This window comes from Phyllostomus hastatus, unplaced genomic scaffold (genome assembly GCF_019186645.2).
Source record: "Phyllostomus hastatus isolate PE091 unplaced genomic scaffold, TTU_PhHast_1.1 phas_contig_29, whole genome shotgun sequence".
In the NCBI taxonomy this organism is placed as follows: domain Eukaryota; kingdom Metazoa; phylum Chordata; class Mammalia; order Chiroptera; family Phyllostomidae; genus Phyllostomus; species Phyllostomus hastatus.
In genome coordinates, this window is record NW_025333835.1 from 47,947,028 (window position 1) to 47,971,583 (window position 24,556).

Below are 24,556 nucleotides of genomic sequence, written 5' to 3' on the forward strand. Positions count from 1 at the left end.
CCCTCCTCTCCCCTCTGTCTAAAAATAAGCAAATAAATAAATAAATAAATAATCTTTTTAAAATGTTTATGATTTCAGAAAGGAAAGGGAGAGAGAGACAGGGAGAGAAACATTGATGTGAGAGACAAGCATCAATCGGTTGCCTCCCATGCGTGCCCTACCCGGGGATCCAACTGTAAGCCAGGCATGTGCCCTGACTGGGCATCGAACTCCCCACCTTTCGGTATGCGGAGTGACTCTCCAGCCCACTGAGGCACGCCAGCCAGGGCTGCAGTCAGGGTAACCCTGAAAATTCCAGGCCTGGTGATTAGATGGACTCAGGGCCTTCTCAGTGTCCCTGACATCAACGCTTCCGGCCGTGGCCTGTCGTTGGCACTCGGCTGACCCAGACAGAGGCGAGAGGGCCTGCGGAGCGTTTCTGGGAGGAGGAAGGGCTTTGGCGTGCAGACGGCCTTTCCACAGCTGCCCTGGTGCCGACGAGGCAGCCGGAGCCTCCCCGCACACACCCTGCTCTGTGGACACGCCTGGCTGGGTTTCCTGCGGGAGATGTGCTGAAACGAGCCCAGCGGGCAAGGCCCCGAGTCGAGGGCGCCGTCCTCCACTGTCCTGGCCTTCACCAGAATCTGACTGGCGACCCATGTCCACTTGTGGCTTTAAAGTAAAAAATAGACCGGGAGCAATCGGAGAGGTCCTTACCAGAACAAATGAAATGGCCACTTGGAAGATAGATGGTATGCAAAGCGCAATGAGGACTATTTGCTTTGGGCCGGAGAGGCAGAGGGAGAGGCTCTTTTTGGTTGGACGCAGATGGGATACAAAAATATTCATGCTTTATTTTTCTATTTCTGCGGAAAACCCAATAAGAGGAATTGGGCTGGATGTGCAATGCAGAGAGCACGGGTGAATATAAGGCAGAATCCCAGTACGCTGCCCGACACCAGTCCTTAGGACACTCAGTTTTGTTTCTTTTTTCCAGAAAATGCGGGAGAAACGAGGCACATCGGGGCTGGAGTGGCCGCAGGGGTGAGTGTTCACTGGGCTCCTGGGAGCAGGACCGCGGAGGGCCCCGGGGAAGCCAGGAAACACACGCCCCTGTTTTCCGAAAGGCCCTGGGTTCAGGGGTCATTGTCCTGGTTCTCGCCATTCCCGGAGGTTACGTGCGCCGAGCGGAGCGAATGGAAGGAAGGTGGGAGCAGGTCTGCCGTCTCGGCTGTTTCCTCCCCTCTGACCTTGGACAGCCCGGGTTTCCTCAGTCATAACGGGTGATGACAAAGGACTTCCTTCTTCCTCTGTGAGTGATCCCGTGTGTCAAATTCGATAAAAAACGTGACAGTGCTCTGGAACCCTCTGGCACTCTGCCGTGCAGTGCGGCGGCGTGTGAGTGCCGTGGGGATGTGGGAGGGAGAAGCTGTCCACCCACAGAAACCACTGCACAGCAGTGTCGAAGGCAAGCCGTGACTGGAAAACGCAATGCAAAAAGTCAGTGAGCAAACTGGAGTTAACCTGAAGCCAAGTGAACTGAAGAAAAAGCACGGAGAGAAGTGACAAGACTGGAGAGACAGGCGGTGGAGACGGGGCCAGGGCGCGGCCTGGGGAGTGGGCGCGGGGCCTGGAGTCCCCGAGAGCTGGGCCGGCAGCCCGGGGGGTTCCGACAGCGCCTGAAACCTTGCGGGAAAAGACACAAAACGTCACATTCACCCTTCGGGTGACGTTAAGTGTTTGAAGTGCGGTAAGTGGGTTCAGTGGCATGGAGAGGGTTCACTGCGTGGTGTCACCACAGCCACTTCCCGCGGCAACACCGGACGTCCGTCCGTCCCTGTTAAACGGCACCTGCCCCCCAACCCCCGCCCCCCGCCCCCCGCCCCGCGCAGCCCTGACGGCAGTTCTGTCTCCGTGTCCGTGGACCGGGCTGTGGGAAGCCCCGCACAGGAGTGCGATCAGGCAGCGCCTCGCTTCCTTCCCGCGGCCGTGCCCTTGGGGTTCCCGCAGGTTGCAGCGCAGGCCAGGACGTCCTTGTGACTCCGAATCAGGCCTACGGCAGGGCTCCTCCCCCTTCACACGTCCGGTCAGAGCCCATGACGGTGTGACCTAGTACTCACGTGTGCGTCGTGTTATTGAAATAATGTGTTGTCATATAGTACGTATTACGGAAATAAATGTTTTACCCCAAACCACACTTCCTACCTGTGAAGTACTCTGATGTCCTGTGTCGTCAAAAAAAACTTAGTCACAGCCTTGTAAGCCAATTTCCTGGCACGCGGAGGTGCTGCGATCCCTGGTTTATGAGCCGTTGGTCTGCCGGACACGGAAATTACCCAGGACGAGCCCGCGACGCGCCGTGAGGGGCGCCCAGAAGCCTGGTGCCAGAGTCTCCCGCAGTCAGAGGGGCTGCAACACGGCTCCACAGGTGTCTCCCAACGACCTGCGGTTTCTGCCCCAGCTGTGGATCAAAGGTGCAAAGTCTCCACTTGTTTCTGGTGTAAACAGGATGATTCATGGATTAGCTGATTTTTTCCACAAGCCTGCAGCTGGCATGGGTTCGCCTGCCGCCAGTGACCATTGCACCCGTTTTCTGTCATAGGGAAGAACCGGATACACTGCCCTTCCTCCAGGTCCTGGCCCCCGGTCTGGTCTGGGGCGGGGTGAGGGGCCGGACTCTGCTGGCTGCAAGTGCTGCCCAGGGCCCCAGTCTCCCCCAGATGCAGGAAGAACCCCCACCTCTCCCTGCAGGGAGAGGCGCTGGGAGTGTGGAGGTCGTGCTCCCGCTGAGTGTCTGTGCAGTGGGCGGGGAGAGGAGCTAGGGTTCCCCCGGCGTCTCTACTTGGGCAGGTGTTTCTGTTAAACATTCACCCAGAGTCAGGCGACTCGACCTTCTCAGTGAGCTCATGTCTGTGGCACCCGCCAGGCGAGGTCACAGAGCTCACCTCCCGGCAGCATTGCAGAAGGAAGCGGGACTGGGGGCAGAGGGTGGGGGCGATGCAGGAGGCCACCTCCAGACCCGCCCTGAAGTGTTGTGCTCCCCCCTCGGTTCAGGTGGGAGGGGTGGGTGGGGACAGAGGCCCATCCAGGCGAGGTTTGGAAAGGCGCAGAGCTGGCCTTCGCCAGGTTTAGGAGGAGGAGGAGGGAAAGGAGGGTCGACACCCAAGCACACACGTGCTTTCTTCTCGGTTATTCAGACAGAAATGAGTGTTTGCTCGGCCAAACGAGAACTCAGGGGAGCGTGGGGGCACAAAACAATGCCTTTCCTCCCAGCTTCTGGGTTCCTCCAGCTGGCCGTCAGAGTGACGTGAGTCAGGCTGGTGTGAGTCAGGCTGGCGTGAGGAGAGGCCCGCCTTTATCAGGGGCGCCCAGGCAGGGCTGCCACGAGATGTGAGACCCGGAGACGCACGGGGCGGCGGAGGCTTACACGCAACTCTGGACGAAGTGCAGGGGGCCGGGCTCCGGGAAGCAAAGGCAGGTGAGGAAGAGCAAACACATGGCGAGCAAATTCTCGCTGGGCAGTCCAGAGGGGCTCCAGCCAACACATTCTTGCTTGCGCCCTCCCTGTGTGCCACACTTCATCCAAATAGGCTAAGATTCCTTCTTCCATCGAACGCCTTTAGGCAGAAGAGGGGAAGGGTCACAGGTTTTTTTCTGAGTCTTTTGTTTCTTAGTAACCAGCTTAAAATCGATGCCCTAAAAGGCATGTTTGAGGTGGCAAAACTTCGGTCCCCTCCAGTGAGTTCTGGGTGGAGGGTGGTGAGAGGTGGGGGTGATGAACAGGTGGGGGTAGGAAAAGGATTTCCCAGGAAGTGGTAATGTCAGGAAGATGGGGTTGGCCTGGCAAGTGGAGGTCACCTCCCAGCCTTACTTCTGTATTTGGCCTCACTGCTGGGGACCTGGCTACTCATTAGGCCCAGGGATCCTGGCCATTCATCCAATCGACACGAACTCACGACCACTTGGCTGGGGGTTAGGAGTCGGAAAGGTCGAGAGGAAATGCACAGCTCTCTACCCTGAAGAAGTGAAGACTCAGGCAGGGGACTCACTTCACTAAACAGTTAGTGTGCTACCATGCCCTCCGTCCCGGGGGCTCCAGGAATGCAGACAGGAAGGCGCCTAACCCGCCCGCAGAGGTGAGGAGGGGATCAGGACAATCCCCCCGGAGCACATGGTGGTTGAGCTGAACTCTGGAGGGTCACAAGGACGTAGTTCAGGAGATGGGAAAGGGCTCCCAGGAAGAGGGAATAATTCCCTCAAAGCACCAGGTTTCGGAGAGAAGGGTGGGTCCTGGAAGGCCAGGGGACTTGCGACCAGAGCTGTGGGTTTAAGAAATAGGCTGGAAGGGGGCGCAGAAGCTGGGTCCTGAAGGTGAGGGCAGGCCTCCCCCAGGGAGGGAGCGAGCCCCCGCTGCCCAGAGGATCTCACCAGCTGTACCAGCTGACGAGCCGGCAGCGGCCGCGCCCCGTGGTTGCAAACCCGCCCCACCTCTCAGAGCCCAGGCTGGGGTGAGCCGTGCAGTGACCCAGTGGAGGGGAGGCCAGGGAAGTCGGGGTCAGAGGTTCTCCACCAGCATGCTGGGGCACGGCCATGGTGCGCTCGGGGACTTTCGATCTCGAGGATCCTTCCCACATCCTACAAGGCTGGCCTGTGGAAGTCAGGAATCGCCCCCCTGGTTTCTGAGACAGGGCACTCGCAGGGGGAGCAGGGCAGGCAGCTCACACAGCGAAACCTCAGTTCTCGAATGTCTCCCGTCTCGAACAGTGCGGTTCTCAACCAAGTTATTCAAGGAAAACTTGTCTTGGTTGTTGACCAAAACTTCGGTTCTCAACCTGACGACATTTCATGCAGGTACCTGGGAAAGAAGGATTCAGTTTCTGAACAAGCCGCTCCTCCACAGCCCCCCGGAACAAGTGGAGTTGGAGACGAGGCCCCACTGTGTTTCCCACAGGAAGTGAAGGGCAGCCCTGACCCGGGCGCGGCGACAGTGGGGTCGGAGGACAGGCCGGAGAGAAAGGCGGCCGCACTCTGGAACCGGCCGGTCCGCCCTGTCTGCGGGGTGCGGGAGGTCAGTCGGACAGCCCGGGGGATGTTTAATTGCTGCTGACTGTTACCGAGAATTCAGAATGAGCCCAGCCGGGCAGAGCACAGCCCAGCCCCAGACGCAGCACCCAGCCCTTCCCGGGCAGCAGGCCGGGAGCCAGCGGCCAGCCACTCCCTGCTCAGGCACAGCCCCTTCTCTGTTTGGCTGCTTTGACCTGTGAGGACAGACTGCGGTTCCCCCAGATTCAGGGGGAAGAGAACAGTTAGGATGAGACCCCTGCGTGGGGTGCAGCTTATTCTTCACGCCCAGTACTGGTCTCAGGGCCAGGGCCGGCCAGACCGCAGTGTGGCGCCCGGCCGAGGCCGGGGACCGCAGCACCGGGGATGCACCACCTGCAGGTGTGACCACAGCCCCAGGGCAACTCCCTGGGACGCCCAGCAGCTCAGCGGGCCCAGGGGCAGGGCCTCCCCTCTGGCTGCCCCTCTCCCCCAGCCCTCACTGCCCGGTGAAAGGGCGACCGCGACGACTCCGACTAGGGACTCCTTCCCCGGCCTCCCCTTGGAGCCCCTCCCGGCCCCCTTCTCCTTCCCAGCTCTCCCTCCATTCTCCTCTCCCCACTCCTCTCCCTTTGCTGCCGCCATTCCTCCCAGCAGAGTTGGACCTCAGAGGTAAAGCACGCTCTAGGGTGCCACATGTCACCTGTCGGCGGGCTGGTGCTTTATGCTCCACGACGTTCACCAGTATCTCTGCTTGTGCACCTGTGGTTGCTGCTGTTTGGGGGGGGGGGCTGTCACAGAGGATGCAAGGTAAATGGCACCCTCTGGAGTTGTGACTCGAACGTGGCGCTCAAACGCCTTCTCAGCAACACACCTCTCAGGGGAAAGCGCTGCCTGGTGGGGCGTTGCCTGGTGGGGACATGCACGCCTGCCGGGGTGCTCTGCACATGGGTGTCTCCCGTCACTGTGATCTGAGGCTCAGAACGTGCTGGCGGAGAGGTGGCAAGTCTCCCCAACCATGCCTCTCCGAGCTCACCTGCCGCTGCTCCCCCACACACTCACACCCTGGTCAGACCCCCCAGAACCACCTGTCACGTGCTGTGCTAGCGCCACTCCTTGCTCCTGAAGCTCCTCCTAACAGCCCTCTTTTTTCGAGCAGACCTGTGCTTGACCATCGGCACCTTCTGCTTCTGCTGGGAAGCCTCCCTGTGCGTCCCAGCTCAGAGACACCTCTGGTCCACACGACCCCAGATGCCTTCCGGTGTCCGTGTGGCCCTCTGGCACTTGACATCAGACCGCGTCAACCCACTGCTGAAACGCAAGGGTTCCCGTTACGTTTAGACAGAGACCCTCATGCTCCTGGTCCTCAGCAGGCAGGCGCAGCTCGACCCCGGCCTAGATCTGACCCCCTTTCCTCCTGCTCTTGGCTCATCCAGTCACCTCACCAAGTGTACGTCCGTCTTGAAGCTCTGCTCTTTGACAGTCTTCCCTCAGGTGGAAGTGTCCTCCTGCAGCAGTCCCGGGACCGCCAGCAGGTACAGCCTACAGAAGCCGAAGCTGTTGGTGGGTGCACCCTGTATTCTAAGTGGCTCGAACAGTGCCTGGCCCACGGTGGGTGACAGGTAGCTACATGCTGGGTGGGAAGTGTAAATAATCGTACGCTGCCTAGCGTTGTCTGTCTCTTTCTCCCCTTTGCTCTCTCATTCCCGTCATGCCCACCCCCTCCCCTAATCCGAAGCGTCCTGAGGACAGAGCTCAGGTCTTAGGATCTGTATCCCCCTCAGCACCCCAGGCGGTGACCAAGCCCAGACACTTTAATACAGGTTTGTTGACAGAATGAAGACAGAACAGGTTCCCACTGCCTTCCCAACGGGCAGGCTCAGCCGCCTCCAGGACAGACGACCAGCAGCGCTGGTCCCACTGCAGCGGCTCACCCTGTCCTCAGGGAGCCCCCTGGGGTGTCCGCTCCTGGAGCGGCAGGGCTGTTCTTCCCCCACCTCCTTCCGCTGCACCCCGCAAGACGGAGGCAGCCTTGGGCGGCACACACCTAACCAGCTCAGGACGAAACAGGGTTCTGCCGAACTCACGGCTGATCCACAGAGCGAGGCCCTTGGGAAAGGGTTATGAGCAGATCGTGACTTGGGCAGGCGTTGAGCTGACAGAGTTAAATATTTCAAACTTACCTCACCCTCCCTCCCTCTCCCTCTCCCTCTCCAGGGTGAGCACGCCGTTCCTCTTCCAAAGCTCAGTCCTTCTCCATATTTGGGAATCTGGAGTGGGCTCCCACTGTCTGCCGGGAGCTGTAGTCCCGGGAAGGTGGCTGCTTCTCTCCCGTGGCAAGCAGGCTGTGCTTTCCCCGGAGGACGTCTGGGGACGGGAGCCCCATGCTGGTGGGACGGGCTGCTGGACTGCTACCTCCAGCTCTCCACAAGCTGGTTCTGAGCGAGGCACCGCCCTTCTGCGACTCGGTCTCCCCCTCTGTAAAATGGGGGCAACTCCGTCTTTCTAACTGCCAGGTTGTTGGGTGGAGTATTAGCCAGCGCATATTAAGTGCTCTGAGCTCATTCCAGTGGGGATTGCTTTCTAAATAAAGATTGTTATATTTAAAAGGGAAAATGATCATTGCAATTGCCTCCACAAACCAACGCTTTGCCTGTAGATCAGTAAGATTCCCATTAATACCTGACGCGCCTCCCACCGGCCCTGCGTTTAAATCGTTCCCTGCACCTCGCGGCATCGTTTCCATCCCCTCTGGTTTCACACCCTCAGGAATACACGTCCTCTCTCCCTCCTCTCCGGAAGGAAAGGGTGAGGCCGATCGACTCTGCCCCACGTGAAAAGCACAGGAAAGTCGTACGCGGGGAGGATCTGCACCTGATTCAAGCTGCACAGACTCGCCTCCTCCTAGCTCATGCCCAAACATGACCAAGGGCTTGGCCTCTGTGGATGAGGCCAATCTCGTTCCTTCAGGAGAAGAAACAGAGTTCGCTGCGTGATTGTTGAAAGACCTTAATGAGAACTCCCTTCTCTGGAGATTTGGTAGAAGACGTCTGAGATCGGCGCCTTCACCCCGAGGAGATGGGCAGGTGCAGCCTGTCCACACAGCAGCGGGCCCAGGATCCAGACAGTGGGAAGGACCTGGGACCCAAGCCTCCAGGCAAGTCCTCTCCCCCGGCCGCGGCCACTGCCTGCATCCGTGAGGTGGAGCCCGCCGCGTCCCTTGGGGGTTTTGCAAAGTTCCCTGCGAAGTTAGCTGTGATCAGAGGCAGCCTGACCAACCATAGGGGACTTCAAAGTCAGACCCGTTGAGACCAGAATTCCATCCAGATCTGCTGTGGAGATTTGACCAAGTTGCGTGACCTCTCAAGCCTTGGCTACGTGACCTCTCTGACAGGGATGGTGAGGGTCCAGGAGACGCGCGTGTAAATGGATGCAGTCGTGAGCAGAGTGCACTGTCGTTGCAGGAGCATCACTCAGCTCCCATGTCACCACCTCCCTTGGTGGTGATCACATAGAATAATGTAAAGGTGCTTTTTAAAAAATGGTTTTGTTTATTTTTAGAGACGGGGGAAGGGAAGGAGAATGAGAGGGAGAGAAACATCCATGTATGGTTGCCTCTTGAGCCACCCCCACTGGGGACCTGGCCCACAACCCAGGCACGTGCCCTGACTGGGAATTGAACCAGCAACCCACTGGTTCTCAGGCCGGCACTCAGTCCACCGAGCCACACCAGCCAGGGCTGAAGGTGCTTTTTAAGTTGTAAGGTCCTGCACCAATGTGAGAAAGGTTAGGATTAAACACGAAGACAGGGGACGGGCCCCACTGCACCCTCCTTCCAGCATCTGGGCTGTGCAGTGGCTTTCCTGCAACAGAGGTCGCTCAACGTGTACACTGTCACCAGCGGCAGCAGGAGTATATATTTAGGCAGCGGTAACACCAAATCCACAGAAGGATCAAAAGGGCTTGCGTGACAGACTGTGAGTAAATAAGCCAGGATCCAGGGCAACGTAATTATGCATAATTACACACATGTACTTCGCGTGTTTATGGAGGGATGTTCGTCACCAAGTCACAACTGGTCATTCTTGGATGGTGGGATTTCAGATCCTTTTTATTCTCGTGTACTCTTCTGTCTTGTTGGGAATATTTTTACTTGGCATGTTCATGTTAATAAAAAGTTAAGAGATGAACAAAGAGCAGACACTGAGCCATCCAGTCTCAGGCTGCAATGCGCCGTCTAGGAGGATGCCTTCCTACATGAAGTGTGTTTTCTTAGGTGTGGAAACGGGACTTCTGGCAGCAAGCAGTGGTGTGTGCGAGGACAGTGGCAGGTGCTGGTGAAGAGGAATCGGGGGGTGACCCAGCCAGAGAGTCAGAGACAAACTTTCATCTCTGTTTATGCCGCAGGCTGTAATAACAGCGTGGTTTCGGTCGCAGCCTGTGTCCACACGAACTGCCTTGTTTCCTATGGTAACAGGATTCCTGTTTTTCCACCTCCATTCTTCCTGATCCCGTGGACTCTGGCTGTCAGAGAGGGGAATGCACCCACTCATTCGCCCGTCCAGGTAGTCGCCTGTGTTGTGAGGGATTAGGGCAAGGGAGTGGCGAGCTACCTGGAGTCTGCTTGCACCATCTCACCCCAGTTTAGAGCCAGACACACAGAGGACAAGCTTGCTTCCCAGAAAGACACGATGCAGAAGGGATGGTGACGGTGTGCCTCACTGTTCACAACAATCTCCCCCCAGAGAACTTCCCACAGGCAAGTCCCCACAAGCTGGAAGGCAGCTTGCTGGCTGGGGGCCCATCCCCAAGGAGGACCAGAGCCTGGGGCCAGAGGGCTGGCTCCTTCCGGCTGCCACAAACCACTGAGACTGTCCCCAGAAAAAACTGAGCTGCTGCGTGTGTGCCACTTGCAAAGATTCTGTGTGAAGGGCGCCCCCTAGGGCTGTGCTGTGGGAACCCCAGGAAGGGTCCTCCCCGCCATCCCTGCCCCAAGCACACCAATCTGATGAGGAAAAGCCAACAGACTGGAGCTTGGCTGAGTAGTCCTTGACGATTCTTGAAATGAATTCAACTGTCATGGGTTAAAATACACGCTCAGGTGCCTGTTTGCCCCACTTTGCTCACGTGACTCTTCCGTCTGACGCCGTTCTCCTTTTGCTCCAGGAGAGACACTGAGTGGGGTTGGGGTTCTGTTGGCAGTGGGCGCTGGGCTGGGGTGGGAGCGCCACAGTGCCCTTGACCTCCCGGCCTGAGAACAGGAGCCAGAGCCAATGCAAAGGCAAACCGAAGCTCCTCTGATTTATTTTAGACTTGTTACTTTGTTTCTTGTAGGCTCTGGCCACATGGGACAGTGCTGGGCAGATTTGTTTACTTGCTGTACTTGCTGAAATTGACTGAGTAAAATATCCCATTTTAGGGCCGGCTGCGCTGCCAGGGCAGACCGCAGGCCTGCCCCTTCGCTTCTCTGAGTTCTCGCGTAACTTTCCTTTTTGACTTTCATCACCTGGGTAAGGTAGAAAATTAAGACTTCTGGGAATTCCAACATTTCTCTCCCCGACCCCCGCACCCACCACCATCTGTGTTACCTTGCTCGCCGTTTTGCTGTCAAGCTCAGACCGAGCAAGTGAAAGCATGCCGTAGAGCTGGTATTCGGTGCTAGTTAAGGAGAACGACGCTGGGCTCACCTCTCCTGGGTTTAGGTCCCAGTCATGTGCCTCTGGTGGGAAAGTCACGAAGCCTCTCTGAGCCATGGTTTCTTCTCTGACAAAATAAGAATGACCGTCAGACTCTTATCCCCAGGTTGTTGATGGTAGATGAGTTAAATGTCAAGCACTCAGAATAGCACCAAGTTAATACAGTACTGTATAAATCAAGCCGTCATTATTACTGCTGTAAAGTGTTACGTGGAATAAGTAAGATTATGAAGATTTCTTCTTAGACACAAGACAGGTGAGAATTCTGCTGTGTCTACATGCAGAGGAGCAAGCAGGGACAATTGAGCTCTGCTCTGGACAAGCTCAGGCTTTTAAAGAGAACCATAAAAGTGCCATCTAACCGATGAAGGTCTGGTGTGGGAGAGGCACACCCCGTGGCCATCTGGGAAACACGCTGTCTCCACCCTGCCAGTGTTTATCTCTCTGGCTTGCTTCTGGCCAAAGGTCCGCTCTGATCCTGCTGCACTCAGACCTTTACCACCAACGTCCCTGTACTAAGGGGCTCTGATTGGCTGAGATGTGTTGACAGGGGCAGGTAGGGATCCTGTCTGTTGTCAAGAAATATAGCACCAGGTTGGGGGCGTCAGGAGAGGCTGGGCTGGCCACAGATGGGGGCGCATCTGACCTCTGTAAGGAAGAGTCAAGAGTCAGATTCCAGGTCAGAATGTAAAATTACAGAACTTTTAGGTGGAATGAGATTCTTTCTTCTCCTTACTCTCTTCCCCATATATTATACCACCTCACCGTAGACTGGCCTGAAGTACTCCAGTGACTTAGAGTTCACTGGGTTGTTAGACAGTCTCTTCTGATCCTCACAGTCACCCTGTGTCTTCGGGTGAGAAAACTGAGGCTCGGAGGAGTTTGGTGACCTTCCAGGAGTCACCTGGCTTAATCACCAAGGGAAACAGAATTCTAACTGGTGTAGTTCAACCTCCTGTCTGGCACTCTTTCTGCTACAAAAACACCAATATGTCATGTGTTCCAAGTAGGCCGAGCAAATCCACGTCCACAGGTGAAGGTGACAGACAGATGCACCGGGCACCCTGCCTGATGCAAGGACAAATACCACACTGCATGTGACTCATGGCTCAGTCTGGGGGCATCACAGTGCTAAAGGTTAAGTGGCAACACACAGACTAGGACGAAGCCCTGAATTGTCAAAAATTGGTTGAAACACAGAAATAGAACACAATCATATTTTGAGCACCCCACCCACCCCTTAAATATCTTGACCTCATTTTAGCTGCTATGGCGCCACTAAATGGCAAATTCACTTCTGGCAGATTTACTTCTCCTAAGGTTGTGCTGCCCCCTCCTGGGAAAAACAGGGATAGCAAGACATTTCTTGTGAGGAATGAAGGAAGAGGGGGTCTTCTAGGCGCAGCCTTTCGAAGGGCCCCTGGAGGTGGAGACCCCTCAACCTGCCGAGGTCTGGCTTCTGGTGCTCCTGCTACTTTCCAGACTTTTCAGGAAAGACCTGGAAACCCAGTCTTCAGAAGCAGATTTTTTTCCAGTCCAATAAGTATATTATTACTGATAGTCTTCATCATCTGTGGTTGGTCAGCAGGACAGGTGTCCAAACCTGTAAGAATTTTTGTAAGTTTATTTGAGCCAAACTGACCACAATCGCTAGGAAGTAAAATCTCAACATAATGAGAAAATGATCTGGAAAAAGTAAGTTTTGTGCCGTATTTTATACTGTACAATCAAAAGAAGAGGTGTAGGGGAGTCGCATGAAGTCCTTTGGTGATAGATTAGGGAGGGGGAAGAAAGCAAAGTGGGAAACGACTTGGATTGTATGAAAAGGTAAAATGATAGACACAAGCTTCTTTCACACGGGTGGGCACAGGAGAGTTACTAGTCGACTATTAACACAGTGACAGTAACAGTGAGATTTGTGGTCTCCCCCTGGAGCGGTGCCTGTGTCCTGAGGGATCCGGAAAAGGAAACCATCCTGACATTCCAAAGCTGTGTTATCACTGAGGCAAAAAGACAACAGACAGGCTCAGTTAAGGTGAAGATTCACTTTTATCAGGGAAGATCCCAGGCTAGGCTGTGACTACCTGCCGTGACCTGCCACTGGTTAAGGAGTTTTCATCTCAGACCGTCCCGTGTGGTCCCTGCAGGTCTGAGCTTTGGAGGCTGCCACGCAGGCTTCCCCTGAGCTGGTCGGGGTCAGTCTGGGGGTGGCCGCTTCGCATTCACATGTCAGACCTGAGGCAGACCCGATAAGATACTTCGGCAACTTCGGTTTCAGACTGACCCCCACTTTCCAGGCCTCCCGGTTTACCTCTGGAATTTGCCAGGCGAGGGAGGGGGAGGCTTCTCACAAATGACCCTGAAAATACGTGGGTCCCAAGGACAGCGTTCCAAAATGAATGGTGACTCCCCAGCTCCGAGCATGACGACCACGTTTTCTCTCTCCTCTGCTGCTCCCAGCCCTGGGTTTACTGTTAGGAGACAAAGTGGAAGGTAGAAACCAACCCCACACCCCACGGTTGTCCTTCTCAATCTCTCTTCTCTATTCCGCTTATTTATCTTCAGCATTTATTACCATCTGACCTACGGCTGTATTTCACTTGCTTGTCCCCTATTTAGTTTCCTTTGCCTGTAACCTAAGCTCCACAAAGGCAGACGTTTCTGTCTCTTTTGCTCACTGGAGGACCCCTGTTCCTAGAAGAGGGCCCGGCACCGGGCATGTGTTGGAAAAGGACATGTGCAATCAGCGGCGTCCAAGTCCATGCTCTTACTGGTCGTGGCGTCCAGGCTTCCCTCTCCTTAGGGTCTGATGGGTTTGACGTTTCTGCCTCTGCTTTTCAGGAGGACCTTCTGCAAAGAACTGAAGTCCCAGCAGACAGGCGCGTCTAAACCTGGTGACGAGGAGGGCTGTGTGAGATGAGCTGGCACCTACCCGGGCCTGGCCTGGCTAATCTGGAGGAGTAAGTGCCATAAATAGGGAACTGGGGAGAAATTAGAGCCACGAGAACTCGTCATAAAGTTGGGGGGCGGGGCAAAGCCTGGGTGAAGCCCAGAATACACATAAATGCGACTTGCGTACTTGTGTGCAGTTATTCAGTAATTGTTATTGAAGCTATCATGTACGGAGTGCCTGTTCTGGAACTTCATTACGAATTGCACGGCACACCGCAAGGGAGGCTCCTGCGGCGTGTTCCGCGCTGACCCCGCGCCCGGAGCAGAGCGCAGGTTCCGCCCGGTCCCGCAGCTCGGACGGACGTCACTTCAGTCACCAGCTGCGTGGCTGTACCAAGTTGTTTAGATGAGCTTCCGTTCCATCTCCGTGTCGCGGGGACGATGGCTGTTCTGAGGGAAGAACTAAACGAGACGATCGCGGAGCGCGCAGCACCGAGCCTGGGGCGCGGACACCTTGGGCGCGGGGGAGCTAGTGCCCTTCTCGGTCGGCCATCATCGCGACCCCCACGAGTGCTCGGAAGCGCGGGTGCAGCTCCGTCTCCGTCCTTCAGTCTGGTCTCAGCCCGGCCAGGTTAGCAAGGGGTCCAACCCACTCCTCAGCACAGTCCCTGACTCGGGGCAGTTTCTGTTCTTTCGGGACCAGCGCCAGTTTCTGGGGCGCGCGCATCCTGGGAGTTGTAGTCCCGACCTGCCTACCTGCGTCAAGAGGGCTACGCAGCCCAGCGCCGGGGAACTCCAACTCCCAGAGGCCCGCGCGCCGCCGGAAGCGGGCTGCTGGGCCGCGCGGGTAGGGAAGCTGTAGTGGGTTTCGCCCTCGAGTAAGCAGCTGTCGGGAGGCAGGAGCCCGGACCCGCCTTCTCCCGGGCTAAGGTGCATCCGCACGGGCGGTGGGGTGGAGAAAGTAGGCCAGGCGCGCAGTCGTTCTGCACGCCGGCTGTGACCTGGAATCCCGGGGTCGGGGAGCCCCGATCTGGCCTCGGATGCGGCCCGGATCTTTGTCTGGTCGGGCGCTCCGGCCTGGGAAGGGTGGTGGGCGGGGCCGGGGGGACCCCCTGCTTCAATCAGGCCGAGTCGGGCTGCACTGGAGCCCCGTGGAGGCGGCCACCCGGACCTGTGCAGACAGGCCTCGAGTCGGGCTGCGATGAAGAGCCCCCCGACCCCCGCAGCCCCGCCGGGGGGCGTCGAGTGCGCCCTGTCGCCCGCGGCGGCCGCGGCTCTGCTGGAGGAAGCGGCGGACCTCCTGGTGGTGTACCTGGACTTCCCGGCGGCGCTGCGCACCTGCGAGCGTGCGGCGCGGAGCCTGAGCGCCGGCGGCCTGGCGGGCGAGCCTGCGGGCGCGTACGTGCGGGGCTCGCTGGAGGGGCGGGGGGACTCGGGCTGCCATCCTCTGTGCGGGGGGAGCCATTCTGCAGCGGGGGTCCCCGAGGTCAGCTCTTTGCCCCAGGGTGATCGCGCCATGGGAAGGTGTCCTTTATCTAGAGTATTCGACTCTCCGTCAGCGGGCTCAGTCCTTTCCTTGTTCCTTTCCCCGTCCCCAAGTTTTTCACTTCTGGTCGTGGCTGAGGAGTGGGGACGGGGTCCTGGCCCTCTTGAAGAAGTGGGTTAAAGAATCAACTTGGAAGGCTTGGCCGGGTAGCTGGGTTGGTTAGAGCATCGTCCCCATGCACCGAGGTTGCGGGTTCGGTCCCAGGTCAGGGCACATACAGGAATCAGCCACTGAATGCATCAGTGAGTGAAACAACAAATCGGTGTTTCTCTCTTCCTTAAAAATAAAGATTCAACCTGGAGAAAACCTTGCCCTCCGTGGCCCTTTCTGAGGTGCTGGCCTCCTCTGAGACTTGAGGGCGTCATTTCTCTGTGGGTTGTAAAGTTGGACTCGATCACTGTCAGAGGCTGACCCCAGAACTGGGGAGCCCTGGTTGTGATTTTAGGGACTGGGGGGGCTTGTTGCAGTGAATGCTGAAGGTTGGGATTCTGGGGGTGCTGCCCGCGTTCCCACCCTCGGGCTCCAGGCCCATTTCTCCACTGAGCAAACTGTTGGCTCCAGCTGCCTCTGCACCCCCACGCCTGGTCGGGCAACAGCCGCTTTGCCTCTAGGAGGTTTCAGGAACTTCTCATTTCTAGGAGAAGGGGCAGTTTTCTCTCAGCCAGGCCCACCCGCATGGGATGGGGGAGAAGGGGGAGTACGGAGGTGATGGCTGCTAGGCTGGGAGCTGGGGAAGAGCAGCCCTGGGTGGAGGTGTGAATGCAAGTGGAGGGGCGCCACCTCCCAACCTGAACCAGGTTTTCTGCTGGCAGCTTCTTAGAGGTGAAGTGCTCCCTCTGCGTGGTGGGGATCCAGGCCCTGGCAGAAATGGACCGGTGGCGAGAAGCGCTGGCCTGGGTCCTTCAGTATTACCAGGTCCCTGAAAAGCTGCCGCCCAAAGTGCTGGAGCTGTGGTAGGTCCTGCTGGGGCTCAGTGCGTCTTCCAGAGATGACAGTGTTCCTGTCGTCCTGCATCTCTGCCTGCATCTCTCCCCTTCCCCACAATTCCCCTCCAAGTCTGAGGCTTTCCATTTCTCCCCCTTCCCCCAGACCTGAAAACATCACTAAAGGACGAGGAAGGGGATTGAGGAGTAGGTTAGAGGAAAGAGAGAGAGGGCAGTGGCACTGGGAGGTGTGATGCGTGATGAGAAGGTGGTGGGCCAGAGCAGAGAGAGCTTCTTGCTACTTCCTGGGAACTCCTAACTGTTGCACTACCCACCTTCCACGGGGCAGGGCTGGGGGCGCAGGCAGGAGTGGGAGAAGAGGGGGCTGGTGTTGAGGGCAAACCCACTGTGCAGCACTGACTGTTCCTTTGGGGGCTGCAGCCTTCTTTTATACAGCAAGATGGAAGACCCTGGAGCCGTGCTGGGAGCAGCCCGCGCCTGGCTCCGAGACCCAGACAACCAGGGCCTCCCAGAGTGCCCAGCCCTGGCGGAGCTGCACCTGCAGCGTGTGCTGCTGCCTCTGGGCCACGTGTCCGAGGCTGAGGAGCTGGTGGGCTCGGTGGCCTTCAGCGAGCAGCAGCGGCTGGACGCCCTGCAGGCCATTTGCACAGCAAGGCACCAGCAGAGGCGCCGACCCGCTGGTTCTGAGGAGCACCAGCAGTTGACCCAGGAAGGTAGGGTGTCGGCCTTCTGCAGCTTCTGGCAGGTGCAGCGGTGGGCTCTCCCCTGGAGCTCGGTCCACTGTGGCATGCCTGGGAGCCTGGGAGCCGTTCTTTGTATGTGCGACTCAAAAATCCCAGGCCAGGAAGCCCGTGGAGTTGCTTAAAGAGCCCAGACCCTCCGATGTCAGCAGTGGAAGGAGAGTCTCCGTATGGGGTCTCAGGGCCCTGACCCTTTTCTCCTGAAAGTCAGCCCCTCCTCGGGGCCCTGTCGTTGGATCTCTGGCCTGTGCCGTGCTGGCCTGGGGCCGTTATCCCTCCTCTCCGTTCCGGCTCACACACGGGCACAGCTGAGATGTGCTGACCTGACACTGGAGACCTGTTGCTCCGTGTGGCTCTCCGTATGCAGCCTAGGCCAGAGCGGAAAGAATGCTCTAGAATGATGAGGCTATTTAGAAAAATACCAGATAGGCCAGGTTTACCTAGCTGAGCAGATGTGGCCTGTTGAAGTCCTTCCTCAAGGACGTGACACTCAGGTGGCCCAGTCCGTCCTTTGGAACCACTTTACGAATCACAGGAGTGAACCAGTTTTGTCACCTTTGGTTCCTCTCACAACCAAGCTCAAAGCCCAGATACAGGGAAGCAGTTCCCGTGACTCACTCTGCAGTGACGCTCTGTCTCCCTGCCAGGCACCTCCCACAAGCTCCTGTCACTGCTGGCGCTGCTCCGCCGGCTGTGGGCCTCTGTGCTGAGCCACTTTGCGTCCCTGCCCTTCAAGAAGAGCCTCCTGGCCACCCTGGTCCTCTGCCTCCTGCTGGTGAGGTTCGACCCAGGTGAGTGCCACAGCCCACGTCCCTGCCCACCCTTCCAGGCAGGCCGTGGACGCAGGCCGGCTCGGTAAGGAGGGATTGCCGGGCCTGAGCAGGAGCCGGCTGGCCCCCAGGAGAGACTGGCAGGGTACCTGGGAGCAGTCCACCTGCTGACCCCGGACATGACCCTGAGTCATGGTCACCTGTGCCAGCTTCTCCTTTATCCAGGGTGAACCCAGAATAGAGCCTTGGAGTCCAAAAATCTGCCTCATCGTAACCTTTTTAAAACTTAATTTAACACATTGTGAGTTGTAAAGGAAATACATGTACTTTTTAGAAAATGTGGAAAACAGGGAAGAGTATAAGGAAGAAAACAAATCACCTGTAAGTCTGCTATTGCAGTGGTTACGCTCAGCCTGTATCTATGGATAGAGCTACATGGATCCAGGTGAATTTTGCACATCATAATTGTTCTTTGAAACGTGGCTTTAAATGGCCAAATACTATTCCACCTCATAGAGGGTTCCGTAGTTGATTCCAGCAACCCCCCACTGCAGAGCGTCGTCACGGTCTCGCGCTCTGTTCCCCACAGTGGGGAAGGCAGACCTGAGGTCGCTGGGTGCTCCGGGAGCGGCGCCCCACCCCCCACCATCCGGAGGATTAACTCCTCAGAAGAGGGAGCCCTGGACAGAGGGTCGGCACACACGCGCTCACACTTTTTTCTCGGTTCCTCTGTGCGTTATGATCTAATCTCCACTCTTCTCGTGAATGTAGACTTAGGATACAATGATGTAACTTTCACAGCTGGAGGAAAACTGGCAACCCTCACTCCAGGCCCCTTATCTTCTTTTCCCTTTCTGGTTGAGAAATCTGAGGACCCCAGAGAAAAGTGACCAGCCCATAGTCACAGAAATTATTTAAAACTGCCAGTCTAACCTTCGGATTTTCGTCCCCCTCCCTCCTTTCCCTTTCTCCAAGTCAGTGACCTTTTGTCACATACTAGAGCTCAGGGGTGCCCCTTTCACCCGTCACTGAACACCGAATAGGAATTCCCTCCAAGGAGCTCTGTTTGCTTCAGGGAGGGATCACTGGTGAGCTGTCAGGTACGTGACGGTGGTTTTGTATTCATTCGTAGCTCCCCTCTGACTTTCTACTTTGTGCCCAAGACTTGGTAAAAATTTAGAAAAACATTTTATGGCTTTTAGAAACCTGTTAGTCTTAAACACTGGTCCCTAAGTGTGTGTGGCAAAGGGCCATTGGAGCTGTTTGCAGGGCTGCTCAGGCATCTTCAGTAGGGCCCTGGCTGGGGGTCCTGCCTCCCCCGCCCCCATCCTGACTCTCAGCGGGGCAGCAGTGGTCCTGTGGGAAAGGAGAACCGGTGGATGGTGGATGGGCCACAGTTAGCACCCAGCAGGAAGGCTATGAAGAAGGTAACCCATTGGTAGCTTTCTTTAAAAATAACATTTTCCTTTTAAGAAAGAAAAAAAATCAGCCCTGGCTGGTGTGCCTCCGTGGATTGAGCGCCAGCCTGCGAACCAATGGGTCGCTGGTTTGATTTCGAGTCAGGACACAGGCCTGGGTTGCGGGCCAGGTCCCCAGTAGAGGGCGCACGAGAGGCACCCACACATTGACGTTTCTCTCTCCCTTTCACTCTCTAAATAAATAAAATCTTTAAAAATAAAACAAAGAAAACAGTAATTCAAATAATCAAAAACAAACCAACTCAGCTTTAATTCCAAGGAGGTAAATTTTACTTTATTTTATTGCAGTGTAATTAACATGATAAAAATAGGTGATACTGTCACACGACTCCAAATACAAGATACGAAAATGAATGTAGCAGAAAGTCTCTTCTCAAATTCATCTCATCAAAAGCAGCCACATTAGCAGTTTTTGTACATCGAAAAAATGAAAACATAATACATTTTAATCTTTTTCTCAGCAAATTTAAAGCCATTGTAATCCAGGTGAAGAAAGAATATTCCAGAGTATGTCCTAGAGAAGGGGAAATTCTTTGTTGCTGGGGAGGGGAGGAGGAGCCCATAACATGAAGCATCCAAGTACACTTTAAAAATCCTGCCTGTGCCCAGGTTGCAGAGCTTCTGTGGCAGGAAGTGGGCTGAGTGTGGAGGCGGGAGGAGGGAGGGGAGGCAGGAGGGTCGCCAATGGCTGACGGCTTTCTCTCTCTGCAGCCTCCCCGTCCTCCCTGCCCTCGCTCTGCAGGCTGGCTCAGCTGTTCCACCGCATCTGGGGGGCTCTGCTTTCTCCTCTCCACCAGCCCCCCATCTTCGACTGAGTGGTCTTCTCTGTGGCCTCCGCCCTCCACCGCCTGCATCAGAGCTGCCTGTCCATGGCCCCTTCCCTGCTGCTGGCGGGGCCCTGGGTGGGGAGGCAGCTCATTCTCGCTGCGTGGAGGGATCGGGAGGGAAAGGGAGACCTCAGCACCCCACTTTGGTTGGCATCAGCAGGTCACGCAGAGACAAGGCTGGGCCAGAGGGCACAAGTCCTGCAGCTCGGTACCCCCCGTGCCCAGGGGCCCCTCGTGGTTTGGGAACGCAGTGCGCCCATGGGACATTCCACCCCCAGGTCGGGGTATTGATGAAGCTGAAGTTCAGAAAAGCCCCTTGGAAAACTGCCCCAGGGAGGCCTGTCCCTGGGCCGAGCAGGACCGAGAGGGCATCTCTCCCTCCCCTGCTCCTCCCTGTGCCCCGGTCTGGTGGCCTCTGAGCACTCTTCCTGTGGTCCCGCCTTGGGCCGGCACCTGCTGCAGCCCCAGTCTATTCAGACCAGGGCCCGGCTCTCAGAGCCACCCCCGGGACTGCTGAGTTTCAGTGCGTCCGCTCTGCTCCTCCCAGCAGGGAACGTGGCCCTGCCGGGCGCTCCTGGGCTCCAGCGCACTTTTCCAGGTTGTGCGGCTGAGCCCTGCTCTGTTCCCTGGTGTCGCTGCCCCCTCTGCACCCCCACCCCGCACCGCAGGGGAGCCCTGCCCTTTGTCCAGTGGCCCTTTCTCTGGGTTCTGCCTGCACCTGGTGGGAACCGTGGCTGGTTCCCCCTCTCCGTGTCCCGCTCTAATTAGAATCTATTGCTTGTATAACGCACACATTTTTTCTGCGTGTGTGGCCTGGAAAAGTGGGCCAGCCTTAGAGGCTGACGAGTCAAAAACGGAACTGGGTGATCGGGAGCCGGAGGGACAAGCAGAGGGCAGGCAGGCTTTGGAAGACAGTGCTGTAACCGGCCGAGGGCATCCTCCACGTTTCTGTGCAGGTTTCTGCACAGGTAAAGGTAACACACCTGTTGCCCCAGGTCAGGGGCCAGCCTTCCGGGCTGAAGGCCCCCCCGTCCTTCCGCCCTTGGACCTCTGTCTGCTGAAGCTGAGAACAAAGTGGGTGCCTTTATTTAGCCTTCCATGGGCTGGTTTTCAAAAGTCATCAGCGTCTCCTAGGTCAGCGGGTGGAGTAAGTCAGCTCCTTGAGGTTAAGCCCCCAAGCTGTGCTCTAACTGGGAAACCAGTCCCCAGCGCTCCTAAATATCACAGCCCGGGGGAGCGGAAGGGGGGCAGAGCAGCATTCCGGTCTCCTTCAGAAGGACTTGTAAAGTGGAAATCCGGTCCTGCTCACGGCCGGGACCCAGTCCTGTGAGGCTTCCCAGGCACTGGGGCTGGCTCACACGCTGCCTCCCGCCATGCAGGCCTCTGTCCTTACACATGTGCCCCCAGTACACCTCTGCTGTCCCCTCGGGAGTGTCCACCCCACTTCCTGCCTGGTGAGCCCCGCAGCCTTCCGGACCACATGAGGTTACCCCTGGGAATCCCTTCTCCACGTCGCCTGCTTCCAGCCCGTTTCATATCCTCTCTGCCGTAGTGACCCCATGGCCTCGTGGTTGTAAAGTTTCTGTCCCTCCGGGACCTGTGAGCTCTTTGTCGCTGGGAGGCACGGCCTGCTGCTGTGTTTGAGCTCAGCTTTGGGCCCTGCTCCACCGCCAGCCACTTGTGTGGCTGCTGGGATGAGGTTGGACCTCTCTCAGCCTCCGTGTCCGCCCAGGGGAGGAGGCGTCAAACCTGCTGTCCTGACCTGAGCAGGAGCCCTTGGGAGGGGCTGTGTTCCTGTTGCCCGGCTGCATGCCAGGGAGGGAGGTGTCCAGAGGTGTTTATGGGAATGAGTCCCTGCGGCTGATAAGACAAGGGGTGTGGGGCTTGTGTCGTGAGAGCCCTGAGTGTAAAGCATCGCTGCTGTGCCCGCAGAACCTCCCGGTTCTCCGGTTCTCTGGTGTCTGTCCTGAACACCGCCCCCCTGCCTTCTCGGCCAGACAAGGGGCCCAGACCAGGACTTCCCTGGGATTCTGACTTTTCTCAGGATGCAGGCTTGCCCTCCTGTCCACCTTCAGCTCTGGGTGTAACGAGGTCAGGGCACCCGGCACCTGTGCTGCCAGGTGGTAGCTGGGGCCACAGGTGGTTCTTGAGCCCCCGAAATGTGGCTGGACCAGAGTGAGATGTGGCTCTTCACACATATGGTACACGTGGGCTTTCATGGACTTAGAGCCAAAGAAAAGGGAAGCTCACTTTTTATACTGATTGCTTGTTGAAATGATGTTTTGGACATAATTGGATTAAAAAGTCTATGATTAAAATTATTTTAATCTGTTTCTTTTACTTTTTTGTGGGGCTACTAGAATGTTTGGAATTACACACGGCTCACCTTGTATTTTCTCAGATGGTGCTGTGGGGCACACCCAGCGCGAAGCAGACCCCGAGGGGGTGGGAGTGAGGAGAGTGGCAGCGTGGGGTGGAGGTGGGTGGGATGAGGGGTCCGGGACAAGGGGCTGGTGCAGCCCCTTCTGTGTAAGGTGAAGCCGAGGCCCAGGGAGGTGACTGACTCGCCCCAAGTCGCACAGGCTGGACAGGACCGTGGGTGCGTGCCCCTCTAGCCCCGTGCTCCCTGCCCTGCCCGTGGCTCTGCCGCACTCGCCCTAGAATCCGTGCTCTCTGGCGGAGGCTCACTGTTAGTGTGCTGGTGTACCTGGGCTGGGAGGACTGTCGCTGGAGTCGATCAGTTCTACTTGGTTCTGAGGGTACAACATGGAGCAGATGTTTAAAATTTAGGGGTGCTGAGGAGTGCTGGAATGGGCAGTGCTCTTCTGTGGGGTGGTGGGAGGCTGGGGCGGATGGCCCGAGGTGGCCGGGGTGGGAAATTAGGCTGCAGTGGGCAGTGATGGGGGGAGCAGGAGGCAGTAGGAGGACCCCCAACTTCTGCTTGTAGGGAGGAGAAGGGATTGGAGTCACTCACAGCTTTGTGCAGGTGACCCCCATTTTTCTGCATGTGTTTGTAGACTGTTTAAAAATAGACTTGAGTTACATGTATGGTAGGAATTCAGAAGTTACCAAAGGGTATTCACGGAAAGAATCCCCCCCACACACCCGTTTCTGGCCCTGAGGCCACCGCTGTGGCCAGTCTGTTTACCCTTCCAGAGTAATCTCCCCTCTTGCCTGTTTCCTTCTTTTGCACACACCACACACACTGTAACACCTAAAAAATAATCTGGGGTAACCTGCACCTTATCAGGTCCTGTGCAGCTGCCCCGTTCCTTTGACCCACAAGGCTCCATTGTGTGATGGGCCACAGTGGGTGGGCCGATGCCCATCCCTGTTCACCACGTTGGAACCTCTCTGCCCGCTCCGAAACTCAGAGGCTCAGCCACCCCGAGTGACAGGTGACAGGTGACGGCTATGCATTTCCTGCCACTTCCTGGCAAGCAGAGCAGCCTGCCTGGTCGTCACAGTGGGGAGGGGAGAGCAGGCCTCCCATGCTCTGCAGGTCCGTGTTTTCCAAACTGGGAATGCATTCGCACTGAAGTAACCCTTGCCACCCGGTTAAATCTGCCAGAGGAAGCGGCCACAAGAGGACGGCGGCCAGGAACGCAGGCAGGGCGCCTCGCCACCACCTCGCCACCGTTCCTGTCTTGCAAGGGAAGCTCTGGGCTGCAGGGCTCCCAGCGCTGGCGCCCACAGGAGGGGCTGCTGCCACCGTGGCCCTTCCACTCGGGCTTCCTGCAGGCCAGCCACGGCCTTGCTTGTCACCCTCTGTGGAACTTAGTGTGCAGAGTGTTTGAGAGGGGAAGGGTGGCCTCCCTTTCCCCCCTGTGCAGACCTCGGTCCCTTGGACCAGGAAGAAGCTGAACCGAAGGCAGTGGCCTGGCACCTCCCGCAGTCTGCCAAGCCGTCTGGGTGCTGCCCCTCCGGGGTGGGGTCGTGCCGGCCTCTTGATAAAACAAGTGCTTCTTGTCTTAAAGCAACACACACATGTTTTAGAAAATATTTTAAATTGCATAAACGTGCCCTGGTGGGTGTGGCTCAGCGGACTGAGCGTGGGCCTGTGAACCAAAAGGTCGCTGGTTGAATTCCCAGTCAGGGCACATGCCTGGGTTGTGGGCCAGGTCCCCGGTATGGGGTGCGTGAGAGGCGATCACAAACTGATGTTTCTCTCCCTTCCCCTCTCTAAAAATAAATAAATAAAATATATTTTAAAAAATCCAGATTTGGAAACAATGGTGCAGGGTTGATGCACCCCGATAGGGCGGTGGGAACGGGAGCGGCTCAAGTACTGAGCAACTGCTTTATCTGTACGTTACATCCCCGAACTCGCCGATGGCCGGGTGGACCTGGATGTGGGAGAAGCAGGCATCCGCAGCACAGGTGCGAGGCCCGCTGCTCACGCCTCCCTAGCGCAGTGGCACTGGAGCTGGGCGCAGCCTGCCCGCCGCGGCGGAGCCCTGCGGCCATCCCCGCCCCCACAACGCCGCCTGCGCCCCCCGCCCGGTCCTCGCCCGGGTCCAGGGTCCAGGGCGAGGGCAGCCAACTCAGCCCCAGCCAGGTGCTTCTGGCGCCCGGCCTGCCCTTCCAGGGGCGACCAGCGCTGGCAGCAGGACGAGACTGGGAGTTTGCGAGGCGATGAACACT

At 57.1% G+C, this 24,556-nt stretch overlaps 1 protein-coding gene and 2 long non-coding RNA genes across 4 annotated transcripts; 2 read left to right on the plus strand and 1 right to left on the minus strand.

The window, feature by feature from the left end:
- Window positions 1–808: 808 nt before the first annotated feature.
- LOC123818949 lies at window positions 809–2,996 on the minus strand. The gene is made up of 2 exons (XR_006785728.1): window positions 2,185–2,996; window positions 809–1,665 (listed from the first exon to the last, which is right to left on the minus strand). It is a non-coding gene; the product is annotated as an uncharacterized LOC123818949 (long non-coding RNA).
- Window positions 2,997–3,271: 275 nt separating this feature from the next.
- LOC123818950 lies at window positions 3,272–7,711 on the plus strand. The gene is made up of 4 exons (XR_006785729.1): window positions 3,272–3,457; window positions 4,831–5,047; window positions 6,179–6,554; window positions 7,237–7,711. It is a non-coding gene; the product is annotated as an uncharacterized LOC123818950 (long non-coding RNA).
- Window positions 7,712–8,052: 341 nt separating this feature from the next.
- Window positions 8,053–22,233, plus strand: PEX26 (peroxisomal biogenesis factor 26). Of its 2 annotated transcripts, XM_045839067.1 has the most exons (6): window positions 8,053–8,176; window positions 13,557–13,675; window positions 15,966–16,106; window positions 16,518–16,810; window positions 17,485–17,628; window positions 19,797–22,233. In XM_045839067.1, the coding sequence occupies exons 2-6, from the start codon at window positions 13,632–13,634 to the stop codon at window positions 19,898–19,900; spliced, it is 726 nt and encodes a 241-aa protein (XP_045695023.1). In that variant the 5' UTR covers window positions 8,053–8,176; window positions 13,557–13,631; the 3' UTR covers window positions 19,901–22,233. The 2 variants fall into 2 exon arrangements, with proteins under 2 accessions (XP_045695023.1, XP_045695022.1); XM_045839066.1 differs by lacking the exons at window positions 8,053–8,176; window positions 13,557–13,675 and adding an exon at window positions 14,314–15,005.
- The last annotated feature ends 2,323 nt before the right edge of the window (window positions 22,234–24,556 follow it).

Excerpts from the sequence above, each read along its gene's own strand:
- PEX26 (XM_045839066.1), top strand. The coding sequence starts at position 14,809 with ATGAAGAGCCCCCCGACCCCCGCAGCCCCGCCGGGGGGCGTCGAGTGC. Across the intron at positions 16,107-16,517 it reads CCCAAAGTGCTGGAGCTGTG|CCTTCTTTTATACAGCAAGA; the intron begins GTAGGTCCTGCT and ends TGGGGGCTGCAG. Across the intron at positions 16,811-17,484 it reads CCAGCAGTTGACCCAGGAAG|GCACCTCCCACAAGCTCCTG; the intron begins GTAGGGTGTCGG and ends TCTCCCTGCCAG.